The sequence below is a fragment of the Haliaeetus albicilla genome, chromosome 12, assembly GCF_947461875.1.
Source record: "Haliaeetus albicilla chromosome 12, bHalAlb1.1, whole genome shotgun sequence".
In the NCBI taxonomy this organism is placed as follows: Eukaryota; Metazoa; Chordata; class Aves; order Accipitriformes; family Accipitridae; genus Haliaeetus; species Haliaeetus albicilla.
The window spans coordinates 8,979,971-8,997,334 of record NC_091494.1 but is presented as its reverse complement, the minus strand read 5'-3'; the positions used below and the strand labels follow the sequence as shown (position 1 = coordinate 8,997,334).

The window sequence follows — 17,364 nt, the reverse complement described above, 5'->3', positions numbered from 1 at the left end:
CTGTTGGAGCAAGTCCAGAGGAGGGCTGGAGCACCTCTCCTGTGAAGAGAGGCTGAGGGAGCTGGGGTTGTTCAGCCTGGAGAAGAGAAGGCTCCAGGGAGACCTTACAGCAGCCTTCCAGTACCTAAAGAGGGCCTACAAGAAAACCAGAGAGGGACTTTTTACAAGGGCTTGTAGTGATAGGACAAGGGGTAATGGCTTTAAAGAGGGTAGACTTAGAGTGGATGTAAGGAAGGAGCTCTTCACTGTGAGGGTGGTGAGGCACTGGAACAGGTTGCCCAGAGAGGTTGTGGATGCCCCATCCCTGGAAGTGTTCAAGGCCAGGTTGGATGGGCTTGAGCAGCCTGGTCTAGTGAAAGGTGTCCCTGCCCACGGCAGGGGCATTGGAACTAGATGACCTTTAAGGTCCTTTCTAACCCAAACCATTCTATGATTCTATAAATTACTTTACAAATGGTGCACAGTTGTAGACCAGAGGTAAGTTGTGAGTACACGTGTAGGATGTGTCCAGCTTTTATAATCTGGTAAATTGCCTTTTTCCTAAATGATTCTTTTTCCAACTTGGTTGACTAGCGTCTCTTTAGAATTCTTGTACTATACCAAAGTCATCAATATAATGTAAGATTTCAAAATAATTTTTCTTCAGAAAGGTTCTAATCTTCAGGAGATACATAAATGAAGCTTTTAGGTTGCGTAGTGTTACTCATGCCGTCTAGAGGTTTAAAGAAAGGGCATGGAATGGAATGCAAAACATGCTGAAGAGAATTTTTAGTGCTCTAGGATGTTTTGTAGTTGCTTCAGAAATCTTTTACTGTCTTCAGCAGAGCACATCAGCACTAAGCTTCTGGTGTGAACAAATGTTACAAATTCCTCTGAGCACATACTCGGTACATATTCTTCCTTCAGTTTGTGAAATAAAGTTAAGTTTTGAGCAGGATCCAAGCATTTTCCTCACCTGAGGAATTAACATGTTTAATGAATTGTGGAAAGTGTGTGTAACTTGAACTCTACTCTTGTATGCATTGTACTGACTTCAAAGTGAACAAAAATTCTGTAAACAATCACTAAGTGTTGAGAATCTCGCCCTATTAAATACCTTCCTTGAGTAGATGATTGAGATTATTTACTGCAGTTGTGACTTTTTCTGCTTATGCCACCACTCCTTTCAAAGGAGTGTCCATGATACACAGCTACACCTGGTATCCCAAGGCCTTCTGTTAGGCAGTGGTGTCTCAGATTGATGGATTTGTTTCAAAATGGTTTTTGATTTCTCAGGGAAATGTCACCATTGTGGCCACTAACCTTTCTGACTTGGTTTAATACCCTTGCGGAACAGCATAAAGAGATGATGCTATTGTGAGCATACTTGTCTTTGGATTTTGGCACTATTTCACCCACTTAAGTAATTTTGTTGGACTGCTGGCAGTGTGCTCATCGGTAAAGTGCAGACTTTACATACCCAATTCTACACGTGAAGTGCAACTTATTGTGTCAATACTACTTTTTTTTTTTTTTAAGGAAAAGTTAAATGTTTACTTTAAAGGCTGTTTGCAAATCCTTAGTGTTACTTTACTTTTTTTTTTTTTTCTTCCAGGTAAGATAGCAACTAACTAGCTCTGGTATGTATTCTAGATGAAGGAATGAATTTTTCCAAGAAGCCTGAGCAAGTTCTGTCCATGAGATTAATGTCTAATGCTGCCAAATACTGCTTCTGAACATCCTCACCTGAAATGCAATGACTTTGTAAAACACGCATTTATGCTCTGAACCAATAAACTACAGGGAAAAGGCTACCACCTGTGTCTTAAATACCGTTTGTAAGTAATTTTCCAGAACAGCACTGTGCTTGAACCTCAGCCATGGCTACGCAACTCCCCGTGCCAAGTGTGGGGATGGGCAATCCTTTAAAAGTAGTATTCAACTAATTAACTGTTAAAGAACTAGCACGCGCTGCTCCATCACTCTGCAGGTATTTTATCTGTTTCAAGGGAGAGGAGAGGAAAAAAACAGCGAAGCGGAAGGTAGAACCGAAGCCGTTCTAAAACCGGAGTCGGTACGGCGCGACCCCGCTTCCCGCCCAGCGCCGCCTGAGGGGAGCGGCGCGGCGCGGCCCGTCCAGCCTCAGGCCCTCCACGTCCTCCTCACAGCCCGCGGGCGGCCGAGGCCGCGGCGGCAGGTTCGTCCCGGCGGGCAGCCGCACACCCGGCGGTAGGGAAACCTCCTGGGCTATGAGGATACCGGCACGGCCGGCGGGAAGCGGCGGCCCCGCCTTCAGGGGCAGCGAGCAGAGAGACGAGCTTCCCGCGAAGCCGGGTGGCAGCAGGGCGGTCGGCGGGGCCGGGCGTCGGGCACCGACCGCCTCACGGCGCTGCCGGGGGAGGGGAGGGCGCTGGGCTCCCTCCCCGGGGCGGGGGCGGGGCCGGGGCGGGCCGAGCCGCCAGCCGCGGCCCCAGCCGCCAGCCGCGGCCCCTCGTCTCAGCGGCTGCTGGGGTTGGGGCGGCCTTCCTGGGGCGCGGGCTCATCGCTGTCGGGCCGGCGCTCTGCAGCTGTGCGCCGCCTCCCTCGTCGCAGGCGGCCGGCCCGCCCTGCCCTGCCGGCCGGGCGACCGGTGAGGAGGCCATCGGGCCCAGAGCCGAGCGGGCCTGAGCTCCGCTGCCCTCAACGCGTGCTCCCGCACCCCCAAGGGCAGCCGGCGCCGTGCCGCGGTCTCGGTCTCGCCCGACCGGGCCCTCCCAGCGGGCAGTGTTCTTTTCTGAGATGGTGACGGCAGCTGACCCCTGCACTCGTCTCTCCTCAGGCGTTTCTGTGGGGCCGCCACCTCGGGGTACCCCACGGCCCCCGGGGGGGGCTCTGGCCACTTCTGTCCCAGAAAACCAGCCCTCACGTGGTCCTGGAGCACAGCCCCGCAGGCCCGGGCGGTGGCAGGGGACCTTCACCCAGGCTTCCCACGAGAACCCTCGGCAGCTGCGCCCCTTGGCCATAAATGTCCCCCATCCCGTGTCCCATGCCCTCAGTCACCCTTCTGGGGCACAAAGTGCTGGGGATGGCAGGTACGGGCTGTGCCGTGTGGACACCACGTTGCTGTGCTGTAGTGGTTGGGGGTTTAAAAAACAGGGATCTCTACGTGGTGGTGACGGAGGTTTAGTTTGGTTACTCCTGGGGCATTCGTGAGGAAGCTCCCAATGCCGCATTACAGTAAGCGGACGTGGGTGGGTGGGCACCCTGGGTGCAGGAGTGCACAGCCTCTGTCCTGCCGCAGCTGCCCTGGAGGGCTGGTGTGCCCTGCAGAGGTGACCAGGGGATCCCGCCTGGGGAAGGCCTGGCCATGAGCCCCCAGTGCGCGCAGCCCCGTACTCGCCAGCTTGGGCCCCTTCCAGCTCCGATGTTTAGGCAGGCCATCCGTTTCCATATGCATTTTTAAATTCTTTTCAAGGCAGCATTGTTTCATTTTTGGTGCCTCGTGGGTATTCCCAAGAACCGTAGCCATGGTAGGAAACAGACTTTACCAAAAGTGTTTTTAAGAGGTGGGCCTGCTTTTCTGTATTTTCTCACACAGTGTAATGAAGCTAGTCCTTCCTCTTTCAGTAGTAATGTAGTTTGCATAAATGGGTAGAGTTACTTAACTGGTTTTTTAACCACCCTGTCCACATCAGAGATGAAATTGCTAGTTTAATTTTTATTAAAAAATAGTTTCTTGTCATGGGAAATGCACTCTTCTTTAGAATGTATTTCTTTGTGGTATTTACTCTGCAACTCTCTAACCAATTTATTTGCCTCATGGAGATTCTTATTAGAAATTTCAAATGCTAGTGGAAAATGCAATATGCATAACAGTTCTTTGGGTTTTTTCTCCCCTCTTTGATTGAAGGGCTTTCATCTGGCTGGTCTTCCTGCTGCTTTCTTCCCTTGTGTGATTTGTTGCTGTGCAAATTGGTGGTAGCCATTAAGCATCAGTATGGAAAAATGTGTTCATCTTTGGAGTGGTGTTTTCTGCCCCAGGAACTATTCCGATTTACCTACGACAGACTTCTGAAGTCATATGATGTTTCCCATTCACTGGAGATTCCTTAAGTGTGGCATCACACTGGACAAATAGCTAACGGTATTCAGTATCAGCAGTTCTCTTCTGGCAACATACTTTCTCAAGAGTTAGGTTTAATAATATAAAATAAAATGATTGCAGCCTTAAAGCAAATAATAAAACTTAGGAACTTTAATTTTTACATTTTAGTCTATAATGCAAATTGGAGGTCAAACACAGCTAATAGGGTTAACCCTGTCAATTAACCCTGTCAATTAACCCTTAAACTTTCTTCCATAGGAAGGGCTACCTCTTGGAAAGAAAGAAGATTTAAAACAAAGTAGTTTATATTTCATTTATCACAGCTCTTCATTAAAACTTAGTATTAGAGCAAACACCTTTCAACCACATATATAGAAGTTTTCATGAGTTACTGTTATTACTGCCTGCCAGTTTTCTTCAACTTAGGACACCGTAGCTCTTTCTGTAAAGATCAAAGTGATTAAACGATAATAAACTTTCCAAACTGCCTTTTGCTTAAGGATGTAGAATGAAATATTAAATTTGACCTTTAAAAGTGTTTTTTCCCTTTATTTAAATTCTGTCTAAATGAGAGCACAAAATTAGTAGAGTAAGGTAAGTTTTCTGAGAAGTGGGTTGCAGTGTCATATGGTAGCCTTTGATATCATGATATGTTGTCTTGTGACTGCTATATAAAATGTCAGATGAGTGACTATGGTTGAGTGCAAAAGCAACAGCTTGTTTCACTGACCTGGAATTGCATGCATAGCATTCTGTGATACGTGCCCTGTGATTACCATTTTATGACAGAAAAGTAATCTTTAATAACTCAAACAGTAAATGTCCTTTATGGGTAGCTTCTTATAATTCAGGTAGTATGTGCAAAATGATAAGGAGGTGGTTTTCTTTCAAGAGATTGATTTCTGATGTTAAACCAAGAGAAAAAGATATTATTTTTATTTTCAGTTTCCAAATAACAAGTGAAAACTTTGATGTGTATTCCAAAAATCTTTCCAAAATCCTCTTGCTTTGGGGAAAAGGTGACCAACACTGATTTTGATTAGTGTATATTTCTCCATACTAATGAATTATATACTTGATGCCACTGGAGTTCTGTCAGCTTTTTGACAGATACATGTGCATGTCTTGTGTGGATACATGATTGCGTCTATAGCATGCAAAGTATGAAGTCAGTCAGAGTGCCCTAAGCATTTCCTGTGCGACCAAGATGAAGACTGTGTTATGATAACTATACCAATTATTAGATTACATTAATAAAGATTCAGTTATAGAGGTGCCTGCGATGGTCAACACCTCTGTATGTTGACCATCTTTGCACGTTTACCGTAGTTAGAGTATTTTAAGTGATACCATCTATTTATAAAATTGGTCTGTGCCTCTGATTTTCGGTTGGTCACCAAAGACCCCCCCCATACCCTGATAATATACTACCATGCTCACTAGTTTCACTAATTCAAGATCTAAAGGTTCATGCTCCTTCGATTTTTAAAGGAGGTGTCAGATGCTTAAGTGCCTCTTAAAAGACGCCATGGCAAGTCTGTTGTTCTTGATCTAGAGCAGTGGTTTCCAACAAGTAAGCTCAGCCTCCCCTTCAGAGGTTCACCTACATCAAAAGCAAGGTTTAGAGGACAAGCAAGTTTTCCTCTGACATTGTCTGCTACTTTTATTTCGAGGCATGCAGGGTCCTAAATTAGGCTTTAAGTAGTAGAAATTACCTTTTTTCCTTTTAATTTTAGGGACCAGTTTAACATATCTCCTTTTAATTATGTAACTAATTCAGTGGGTGAACATTAGCTTATCAAATGTTTAGCGCAACCAACTTAAAGACAAAACACAGTAACAGCTAGTCCTAAAAAAGCATATTTGTTTGTATATTCTGTTTGAATTATTTGCATGCCTTTTCATTCAGGGTATTCATACAAAATTTTAGAATCAGAAGATACTCTAACATGTCTTTTCCTTATTTTACTGCTTTTTATGACCAGAAGCATTTGCTGTTTTAGTCCCATGACTGTATCTGTAGTTGAGCTTGGAAAAGTCATCATTTCAAATGGGAGTCTGTGGACTTCCACTATGTTTGTCTCCATGATGGTTAAAACAAGTGGCAATTAATTTTTATAAATAATACCCCCACCTATTTGCAAATAAAGTTTTAAAAAAAATCACATTTTGAAAATCATACAGGTTTTTGTAAAAGTTAAAGTGAGCTCTGCAGGTGTTCTCAAAAGACTGATTACAAGACCCCCATTTTTACTGTGTCAGCTGAAAACCATTCTTGCAGGCATAAATTTCAGCTTAAAATGAAATCAGTTTTGAAAGAGGAAGGGCAGTCTGTTCAAATACATGTTTCTGTGCTCTGCCAAAGCTAAAATAGGTATCTGTGTGGAGAATTGGTTCATAGAAATAGAGAAATAATGTAATCTGGGCCAGTTGCGTATGTTGAAGTTAGTGCATAAAATTGTTTGACCCAGTGCTTGTTCTAACCAGAAAGTATTTTATCCATGTGTTCTTGGAATATGGTCCTTACCTGTAGTAGCTTGTAGTAGCTTGCTCTTCTGTGATTTCCCTGATGAGTTTTTTTTACTTGTTCTTGCTGAAGATTGTAGCAGTATGAAGCAATGCCAACTCTCCTGTCTGTTGCTTTTCTTAATGGCTTTCAACCCTGTTGCAATAAACAGTTGTTAACGTTATTTATCTTGTTTTTATTAGGAATAGGTAGTATTCTTTGCCCTGCCATAGAGCTATGGATAAGCGAGAAGACAGCAGAGCCTCAGATCACGGTAATGTTCTTCACAAAGTATTTTCAGTCTCTCAGTGTGTAAAAAAAGATAATCCTCTGATGCTATAATTGCAACCTGTCCCACTTTTTAGGGTGGGAAACTAAAAGTTTATAGAGTGGTGGGTTTTGGTGGGGGTTTTTTTGAGTTGCTAGAGAGTTAACTTTTCTAGCAAAGCAAGAAACTCTTCATGTTTATTAAATACACACAGAAAGCAAAGAACAGAAGAGGAAACATTGGTGGAAAATGTGTGAAGAGTATAGAATCTCCACTGCGCAACCTCCTTCACTCTTTCACTTTTTGTACAGCAATTCCTAAAAGAAAAGCCCTCCTTGATAGTCCTCCAGAGGGCATATGACTTTTTGCTGAGAAAAAAGTGACTAAGGTTTTTTTCAATATATTCCTTTAAGAAAAGCACAGAGGAAAAAATATAAGTAGCAAATGTTCTGCTTTTGCCTGTATTTTTCTAGTGGATGAATTTCTAGAAGATGTTATAAAATATATGCAGTCTGTACAGAAGCAGTTAAAGTTTAGTTCTGGCAAAATAGCTTAGAAATGTTCTATGCTGGCAGCTTGCAGGCAATCTGCTGGAAATGTGAATCAGTGAACATATACACATAGGATCACGGTGCCTGTGCAAATTATGATGTGTTGTTACTAATTGAAGAGGAGGAGCTGCTGCCTTACTTGATTTTGTCAGTGAAGAGTTAGATACATCCAAACTTACTTGATTTTTATTCATAACGTTTGATGACTATGTGTGTTATCATTAATTGATAGAAAACTCCTGAATAAGCTGTTGTGGCCATTGCTTAAAAAGCATTTGGCTTTCCTGGGAAGATATTTGGGTCAGTAGTATGTGACTATTAAACTTATATTGTATGTGCCTTCAAAAACATTTTAATATACTGAAGACTACAGGTACCTAGTTTAGTAGAAAAATAATCCTTGAGTAGTAACACTTGACTTTCAATTCCTTGTTCCATAGTAAGTGTTCCAGCATTCATGTTTATTTTTACATTTCCTTTTGCTATTGTTTCCAAACTTGAATGTATGGTGTGGTGAGGAAGTAAAAGAAGTGACAACTTTCCTGACTTGATTTTCTAATTGGTAAGTCACTAGATGGTGCCATTTCACTTCTCTGGAATCAGAAACTGTCACATATTATTTTTAGTAATAGTTGTTAATTATGTTTTTAAAAGAAAACAAAATAATTGGACTTTTGAGTTCTTTTTTGGAACTATTTTTTTTTTCTGAGACTATGCAATATATATGTTTTGCTCAAATAAAACTAATTTATTAATGAAATGTGCAAAATTTCCAAGTTCTGTTCTTTTAAATTGTCATAAACTTGTAGTTTTACATTCATTTACATATATTTTACTGACTTTGATAATAAGACCTGATTTGATAAAAATGCACATTTTAAATGTAGATTTGTTTGAGGGTCTTTTTTCCTTCCTGAGGTCTAGGTAAGTATCTGCAGCTAATGTGAATTATAATACAGTTCACTGCAGTTGAGGTATAGCCATTTTCATCCACAGACAATTGCTCTATATTTCTCTATGACTGTACTGAGAACTGAAAAGGAGACAGTTAACAGTGGCTCATTTATATATCTTACTGTAGTTCTGCAATACCACAGAAACAACTATGTGCAGTTTCATGTAACAGGCTAAAAGTTGTCTGGGGAACTTTTGTTTCATAATTTCACATTAAAAAGCTACATGGTAATTTAGTGTATTGTCACAACTCATGTGCTGATTAAGAGTTAGGTACAAGTGATGGGTATTATTTCCACGTTTAACTGCATGCTTTTCTATTTAGCTGGTCAAAAATAGGAAGGCTTGCAAAACCATTTTTTCAAAATGGCTTTGACACTTTTTTGTAATAGCTCAAATTGTGAGAATGGCAGGGTAGAACTTAACACTCACAGGAATGCTTTTTATTAATAAAATTACTTATTTTGAATGATCCTAGTATCAGGAGTTGATTTGCTAGCCAGAAGTCTTTTCTCGGTGAGGAATGATGTTCTAAAACCGTAGTTGCTATATTGTGGTAGAAAGTCTTTTTATGAGTGGACAAGGTACAATGAGTTAGGTTAGTTACAGAACAACTTTTTAAATTTCAGAAAAAGTAGTGAATACATAAATTGTCTAAAGCTGTGCAGTAAGTGGGTTACGGTTCTAGATTAGAATGTGGGCAGAGCCTCTGGGACGGTCAAGAAAGGCTTTTAATATAATCAAATCGTCTAAAACAGGTACTACCAAAACATTTAAATGGTTGTGTGAGCTGCTTGGTTCCCTGAGGCTTTCAAGCCACCATTTCTTTCTTACTTCTTACTTATTCTGTGAAGAGCCAAGCATGTACTAAACGTTCATGTTAAAGAAATGGAGACTTCAGTGTATCCTGGTGCTGGATACTTAGTCATGTCAGCCTGCACTGCTCTTGGCAGTTGGATACAGCCACTCCAAGTGTTGTACAGCCATGTAAGGCCATCCAGCAGTCACTGGTGGTTTTTCATCAACTCTGAAAAATGAACATGGGGGGAAATTTTGTATGTGTCTTACAAAGTCTTCTGTTTGCTTTTGTTGAGCTTAATTAAAGTACAGGGAATTTGAAATCTGTCTGTAAACATTTATGTGTTGAATAGGCAGCCAAAACTGAAACAAGGTGTCAGATTTTACGTTTCTGTAATGTTCCTGATTATCTGGCATTTTTGAAATATAGGACATATAAATATTGCCTTCTTTTAAAGAGGCCTGTGGGGTAGGTTAAGCTCCAGTTTACATTTTCTAGTGATGAAGAAAAATGTTTGTGTTTTTTTAGGTAGAAGGACAAACAAGGAAAATAAAATAAAGTGAAAGTTAATAAGATTTGACTATTCCTTGCAAGGCAGTAATAGAAACCTCGCAGTGTCTTTTTAAATTTTTATGTCCCAAGCTGTATTTGTGGTTTAAAAAAACCCACACCACAATTAATTCATAAACCGATTTTTCAAAATATACTCTATGTGTAAGAATAACTATTTACAGTTTTCTTTCAGAATTTCAGAAAATTTGATTACTTGGAAATAGTAACTTGAAAATAATAAAAAAGCAATGATTGGTAGTGGTGCTGGTTGTTCTGAGCCACCTGATGGCATTGGGTTTCATGAGTTCACCAATCAGTTTCATTTCCTTAAGGTCTTGACAGTAGGAGAAATAGAAAGTGGGGCAGATTATCAGGCCACTATAAAATGAGCAGAGGTACACACTGATGATTTATTTGTAGTGTGAAAGTTGAGGGCAATATTCCACCCAGCATTTGTCCAATTCTGGGTATCCAGCTACCCAGCCATGGGATACAATTGATTTTCCCATTGTCTTTGTAGTTTGCTGTGTTCCTTCACTTTGGGGTTACTGGGTCTGCTGATCCTGAGTGCTGAAATGGATGAAACTCTGGGACAGACAGCTGCAGCTAACACACTGCATATTACAGAACTCTGTTTTTTTTAAAAGCTCTGATTTATTTAAAATGACACCTTTTCATTTTACTTCCCTAGCAGTTTGACACCAACTATCTCTTCTCATGTGAAGAACTCTGGATTTACTTACTTCCTGCTACTTTATTTTTATTTTTGCAGACTTTTCTGCATCCTCACTATGAAGGGAGCATACTGCCATTCTTTATTACCCTGATCCTCATGGGGACTTAGACTTTCTTCACTGCAGGTGGCTCCCTTCAAAATCTGAAACGCTGCTTGTTATGCAGGGACAGTGACTTCCTTTTAGCTCATCAGCATCCCAGATAGTGCCTAATATCCTCTATAATCTCTCTACACATTTAGAGCAACTGATGCCTTCTTGAATTTAGGGGGAGGAAAAAACCTGTATTTGTTTACTACGTTACTTGGCTTTTGTCCGGCAGCTGTTTGAAATGCACAATTCAAACCTCCTCATGGATACCACACATCTGAGAACTTACTAGTTCACTTGCAGCTTTCTGCAATAGTAAGACAAATGATTCAATGTTAAATATATATGTTTAACTATGGGTAAGAGATTTAAAGCTGATGACTAGGTCTTAAACTTAGATGAGAATTAATATATTGATCTTGCTACAGAATTAATGAAAATAACATTTTCCTTCAACACAGTAAGCTTTGCAATAGCAAAACAACTCCATTTTCTTCCTCAATTTTAGCTGAAGTCAAGAAGCCTTTTTTTTTTTAAATCTTCTATATTTAATACACTTCCTCAGAAGTTAAAATTTGCTTTTGTTGGTCATTAGATTTTAGGTGTATATATTAAAAGTAATCCTTTAGGGTTTGTTTTCATACAATAGATATGACAAATGCAGAACTTTTTGTGACTTGGTGCTTCTCAGTGCTTCCTGAGTAAATTTTGAAATACGCTTAGTTGTGCAAGATGTATTGTACCCCTACACTGTTCACAGTGGACAAAATGTAAAAGTAAGATATTTATCATGATCCCACTGTATACACCTTCTAGCAGAATAGTCTTGTGACTATTAATTGTGACTTAATTGTCATATACCTTTTTTTTAACCACAAATACAGCTTGGTCAACCAGTTCGGACAAAGTTGTACCAACCTGACTTCAAACTTTGTTATATAAACTATGATAGGATGTCCTGAAGTAAGTTCTCCTTTCTGAAGAAAAAAAGAAAACCTGGTAGCTGCTATTTTGATAACCTCTTCCTGAGAGGAGAAATTCTTGACTAAACCAGGAAGTAGGGCAATGAGTAAAGCACCGCTATGAGGATATTCATATTTGCTTACAAGAAGTGAATACTCCTGAGTTTGGACTTGAGAATAATCTGCTTGAGAATAGTCATGCTGTAGGTGCATTGTAACACAAAGGAATGAGTTTCCTTATATCACAAGGAAATGGAAGGAGAGCTCTATAACCCTTGTGGCATCTAACTCTTTCACTTCTTTTCTGGCTTAAATTATTTAGGCTTCATTTCTGCTATTGGAGCCTCAAAAATGGGTAATTCAATTTAAAAAGGAGTCAATTGTGATTTTTGTAACTTGATTTAATTTATTATGGTAGTGTGTTAACTGCATCTGTCTTTCTGATCATGCTTGATTTTTCCAGACATCTGACATGTTGTGCATGTAAGAATGAGAAAAGAAATGTCCTGGTAAGTATTAAAAAAATGTGATACTTCAATAGGTTTATTAAATGATAGTGGCTAAAGAGCCCAGAAAACATATGGAATTAGATTCTTTCAGCTCAGGGACCACTGGCAGTGCAAACTGGTAATATAGTATTAAGGAAAAACAAAAATTGCCACGTGCTTGCATTTTCAAAGGCAGCATGGATTTCATAGGAGGACTCCATGCAGCTAGAGAGTGTTACAAGTGGTAGTAGCAGGAATACGATTTGTGTGAATCCCTCTTCAGTTTGTTCTTTTGCTTAAGAAATAGTTCTGAAAGAGACTTTTTTTGCCTAATGTGTAATTTTTTCTATGTTGGTTATGTGAGACTTTTCCTCGCAGTAAGCATATAGTATTTGGCTGAAGTTTTTATGCTTCTTTTTATAGATGCCAAGGATGTTGCATGCAAAAAAAAGTGATTGATCAATGTTTCTAATCAGCTGAGCTGAAGATTAAAATACTAATTAGAATGTTACTCTTCTAGAAGAAATAAGAGAAACCAAAGAAACATCATAAAAATTTATTATCTATTCTTGTCTTTAAACACCTGTATTCAAAGAGTAAGTAATGTTCCCCATAGCACACAAATGCTGCTTTTTAAGTAATTCGAAACATTTCAACAAGATGATATTTATGTGCTTGTTTATGCGAGATAAAAATGCTGGCAAATGCAATGTACTTAGTTGTAAGATTATGCTCCTAAATTTCATGTACAGTAAGTATTAATAAGTTATTTCTCCTTTCACTCAAAAGCTTGCTTTTGACATCAAACAGTTTTCTTGGGGGTGGAAAGGCTAGAATCTAAAACGTAAGTATGCATCTGCCGTCTTTAAAGGAGAAAACACATACAGTAATAATTTATTTATTTAAAATCACAAATGTGGTGGTGATGGTACTGAATATAAAATGGACCTAAGTGTAAAGTTCAGACTGGAATTTCCCCGGTAGTGTTTAGCAGCTTTCAGACCTGAAGTTATTTTAGGTATAAGCCTGTGCTCAATGACTTCCTGCCTGTGTACTGAAGTACAAACATTTCAGACCCTAGCTTTAGATGGCAAATTCAAGAGGAATTCTGTATACATCTGGGGCTAGGCTGGCTAAACACTGTTCTTCCTGAAGTCAATGACATTTCACATTGTCTTCAGTGGAAACAGAGTTAGGTTTATGCTTCTCACTTTCAAAAATGCATAATGAGACTCAAGAGTATCTAGCTTATGAGATTTGAAAAGGTAATTTTGATTACTTTCTAATAATTAACTTACTAAATTCAGAGAACTAAATCAGTGAAACTGTCTACTGTATAATTGCAGTTGTAATATACACTGTAAAATCAATCAAGATTTCATGATTAAATGACAAGTCTGCTTAAAAGCAGCAGCAACTGCATTATCTCCACAGCATTCATGCACACACTATAAATAAGAGCAGGATAATAAGACAAGGTCCTTCTCTAATTCTAATGACAGACAGAGGCTGATGTCTGTAACAGATTTGTGAGGCTATGTAATAACTGGAAAGTGAGCCATTCCTCTAGCAGTAGTGGTTTTTCAGCACTCAGTTCCTGGGGATTCCAGAGAACCCCATTAACAATCCATGTGGCTCTCATTGCGTTTACACTTGTCTTTACCTCTAATATTTCTGTTACAAAGCCACTGGTGAATGTACTAGCATCGTATGCTGTGATTTTAAAAACTGGATCTGCTGAACAACCTAGTTCAAATTCTTATCTCAAATACACATTGCCCTTTATCTTGTTTATATTCATGATGCTAAAACCAATACCTTGATTTAGCAGGGAAGAGTCCTTGTAGATTGATGAGTGTCTTCAGACTTGAATACCTGTGGGAAAATCTGTGCTAAACAAACCATAAAATGGGAGTTTAGGATTAACTGTAAAATCAATTAAAAGACCCAGACTCAGTAAGCAGCAAACATGGAAAGAATGTGGTGAGGAATTTAGCTCAGGAGTATTCACTGATCCTATCTCCCTGGAAAACAAGAGAACAAGGGCTACAGAAAACTTTTGGCTGGTACATTTTTAGAACACTCTTGAGGCTTATCTTTAGCCAAGAACAAGAGACATGTTCCACCAAATCAGTGCTGTGAATGAATAGGGGCTTTTGTGACAGAGCAGGGGCATCAAAGTTTGGAGATGTCTTCTTCCTCCTTGTACGTGCCTGGTTTGTAGATGACTCCTCTGTTGTCTTCACCTCCCTTTTTGCAGCTAAAATAAAAGAAATGTGTTAAACAATTGTAATTCTGATGAAGGAAAAGCACCATTGGTTACTTAAAATGGTCAATTATGCATGCATGAGATTATTTTTCTCTGTACCAGTGCAAATGTCACAGTAGCTTATTGTTACAAATATTTCAGGAGAATGCATTCTGTGTGGCAGAGTCAATGCTGACTGCAAAGGGATCAGGCTGTAGGAAAGTTTGTAATCTTAGTCTTTTTTCCAGAATTTGGCTTTGGTGGCAAACAGTCTGGCTAAACGATCTCTTGTCAGTACAGATTTCTTCCCCTTAAATGAGGTGACCTTTGGGAGAAGTTTTTTCTAAAACTTCATTCCCCTCTTGTTTCACTTACTGTTCTAGGAAAAAATGAAAGGATTAAAAAAGCAATTAGGAGCAGCAATGCTAGCAAAAAGAACAAGAAAAAGAACAAATGGCAATTCAGAAACAGAAAAACTGGGTAAGTCTATTATCAACCCAGCCTGCTTGTCCCGCTTAGCCTGGAAAGGGAGTCTCATTTCCTAACTGCTAGTGGGAGCAGTCAATACCTAGAGTAGAAAGTAGTTTTGTGTTCTCCCTGGTACTCACATACAATTCTCTATTTCCTTTCCTTGTATCTTTTAAGGGTTTACATGAGCACTATTCCAGTAATTATTATTTTGTGGAAAAACAACCCTATATAGTTGCTTTTCACAAAACCCAACCATTCCTACAGTGGCAGAATGGTGGCCACTGTGGCACAAAGGTCATAGCAAGTAGAGGCCTTTTAGCCATATAAGTATATTTTGCTGGCAATAAAATAGAATTACTTTGGAGTATATGATACAGGAGAAATAACATCTACAGTGATAAAAACAAATCAAAGCTTGTAGGAAGAGATTGTATTGTATAAAAGATCAAACATTACCACTATTAAAAACGTGCAAGGTTTTGGACACACAAGCACTTCTTTGTGTCAGAAGAAAAATTTGGTTTGACTTCTTTTCCTGTGATGTGACAAACAGCTGGACATCTTACCTTTTCCTCTTCAGTAGCCAGAAGGCTACTGCAAGAATGATGAGAACTCCCAGAATGCAGGCTATCACAACAGAAGCAACAAAACCTAAGAAAAGAGGGAAAGCATACAAAACAGTTAACTTCATTTACTTGAGAGGAGAATGTTAGTCTCTAATCTGTCATAACATTTGCATTCTGCATCTGCAACTTTCCTACAGCCTGCTCATACCACTTTGCAATTATGGAATGGATAACTTTGCATAGATGTATACTGGAAGGTCCTAATCCCACAAATGGATCCACAGTTCACAGTGCTGTGAATTTAGACACCTGCTGAAGTCACAAAGCCAACATGCAGGCACAGGCATAGCAGATCAGAAACTCTTTGGGTTTCAATGCTATAATCTATGAGAGGGCATAAGCAAAACTGAACAACTAAACCCAGGCAACTAAGGATGTTAAATTTGATGCCTTTTGTTTTTTCAAGGCAGAAGAACACCGTTTAATGTGGACAGCTGAAGAGTGATATGCTTTGCTCTTGAGAACATTGCTTAAAGGCATCTATGAAGGTAAGAATGAATTCAGGATATTAGTGTGAAGAACTGAGTGATCTCATGTTTGCATTGAGATGTTGAGCATTATCATTATAATGCCGTCTCTGATAATGACCTTCCTATATTTTTGGCAATGAAAGTATTTTTATTTATTTTGGCCTTCCCAAAGACCCTGAAGGTGAGCACACTTTTCTTAACTGCATTTTCATAATTCATGTACACATTTTTTTAATATTTTATCAGATGACTGTTCCTCTCTAAGGAACATCAGAACCATCCCAGAGGGAAGCTGACAGGTATCAAGTATTCCATCTAAATATTTTCTCTTATTAAATAAGCTGTTGAGAAAACAGAAATGTAAAACCTGGAGTTTAACCGTATCCCATTTAACCCACTAGATGCTTTATTAATTTTGAGTCCAACTGAATAGAAGAAGCTTGCAATCTGTGGAGTTGAAAAAAACCTGTATTTTAAAAAAGGGGAGTTTTGTTATAGTAAAGGTGCATCAAATGGGCAACAAAATATAACACCAAATAGATAATTGTAGAAAGAGAGCTTGTAGTTTGAAGAGGAAGGGTAGGGGGCATTTCTGTTTGATGAGAAGACCTTCTTGCAAATTTAGTTAGATAGTATTTCAGCATGGTGCTATAATCAGAGCTAGACACCAGTTCCCATTTAACTTGGGGGCAGTGGAAGGTTTGAACATCATAATAAATTTCAGCTGCAAGAACGTGAAGCTGATTTTATTAGAATAGATTGCTGACAGGCAAAACACATTATAAACATGTTTGAGTTTTTCTGAATAATCCTTTAAGATTAGAGACATTTTGAAATGTAGTCCTTGTTAATAGTGAGCATGAATTTAGATTTTAATTACTGGCATCAAAAGGCGGAGGACCGAACGGTTTGGTCCGTTGCATTTTTGATACAAAACACAGCTCAATGGCCCCATCTTGTGGTGTCTGTGCTCAGGTGAAGATAGCAGCCCTCAGTCTTGATACTGAAAAGGCAGAAAAGTTACTCTGAAAACCTGCTTTAGTAGTGGCCTAGAGTGTGCACAACAGGATTTCTTTCACAAATTTCTGTGGTTGCCTGACCCAAGCCATGATTCTGTGTATGGTTTCTCCTTCCCTTCTTAGTAAGTGTCTGTGGTACAGCTGGCTGCATCAGGCTTGGCACTTGCAGCAAGCAACCAGGTGCACTTTAATTGTGCTTTGCCAGGAACCCTTTTTTTTTTTTTCCTTCCCCTTAAGGTGAGGGACTGCACCTGTGAGGGAGCCTTTGTGGCTATAGTAGGTGGAATGTGAGATTACAGGGGTGATGAATACCTTTTTTGAAATGGGTAGAACATTTTTCTATGGTTCACTGATAGAGTCAATGAGCTTTTGTAATTAAATGTACTTAGACTGAATGGGGTTTCTATTAAAGTAGTGCTGAGCAATGCCTTTCATAGCCATAGAGACCAGTTCTTGGGTGAGAACAGCAGGATGGGCAATAACCCATACAATTCAACCCTGGTTAAGTCATGCCAAGTTTAAAGAGACATTGAAAATGCTTTTATAGCTGGTGTCACCTCTGC

General features: G+C 39.6%; 2 protein-coding genes and 1 long non-coding RNA gene across 7 annotated transcripts in view; 2 read left to right on the top strand and 1 right to left on the bottom strand.

Annotated features, from left to right (window-relative positions):
* The window catches only part of RAB8B (RAB8B, member RAS oncogene family), a 32,141-nt gene extending 30,350 nt beyond the window's left edge, over window positions 1–1,791 (top strand). Inside the window, exon 10 of one of the 2 annotated variants that reach the window (XM_069797975.1) lies at window positions 1,633–1,791. The gene's annotated coding sequence lies outside the window, so the exon portion shown is untranslated. Of the gene's footprint in view, window positions 1–1,594 lie in introns of both variants that reach the window. The other variant, XM_069797974.1, reaches the window with a different exon arrangement.
* Window positions 1,792–6,913: 5,122 nt separating this feature from the next.
* LOC138688007 (uncharacterized) lies at window positions 6,914–15,800 on the top strand. The gene is made up of 4 exons (XR_011327036.1): window positions 6,914–7,950; window positions 12,391–12,563; window positions 14,599–14,695; window positions 15,719–15,800. It is a non-coding gene; the product is annotated as an uncharacterized lncRNA (long non-coding RNA).
* Window positions 12,509–17,364, bottom strand: part of CA12 (carbonic anhydrase 12) — a 50,858-nt gene continuing 46,002 nt past the window's right edge. For all 4 annotated transcript variants that reach the window (XM_069797966.1, XM_069797967.1, XM_069797968.1 and 1 more), the window contains 2 exons: window positions 15,253–15,337; window positions 12,509–14,227 (listed from right to left, as the gene is read on the bottom strand). In XM_069797966.1, coding sequence (XP_069654067.1) covers window positions 14,143–14,227; window positions 15,253–15,337 — 170 coding nt within the window. In that variant the 3' untranslated portion in view covers window positions 12,509–14,142. The remainder of the gene's footprint in view (window positions 14,228–15,252; window positions 15,338–17,364) is intronic.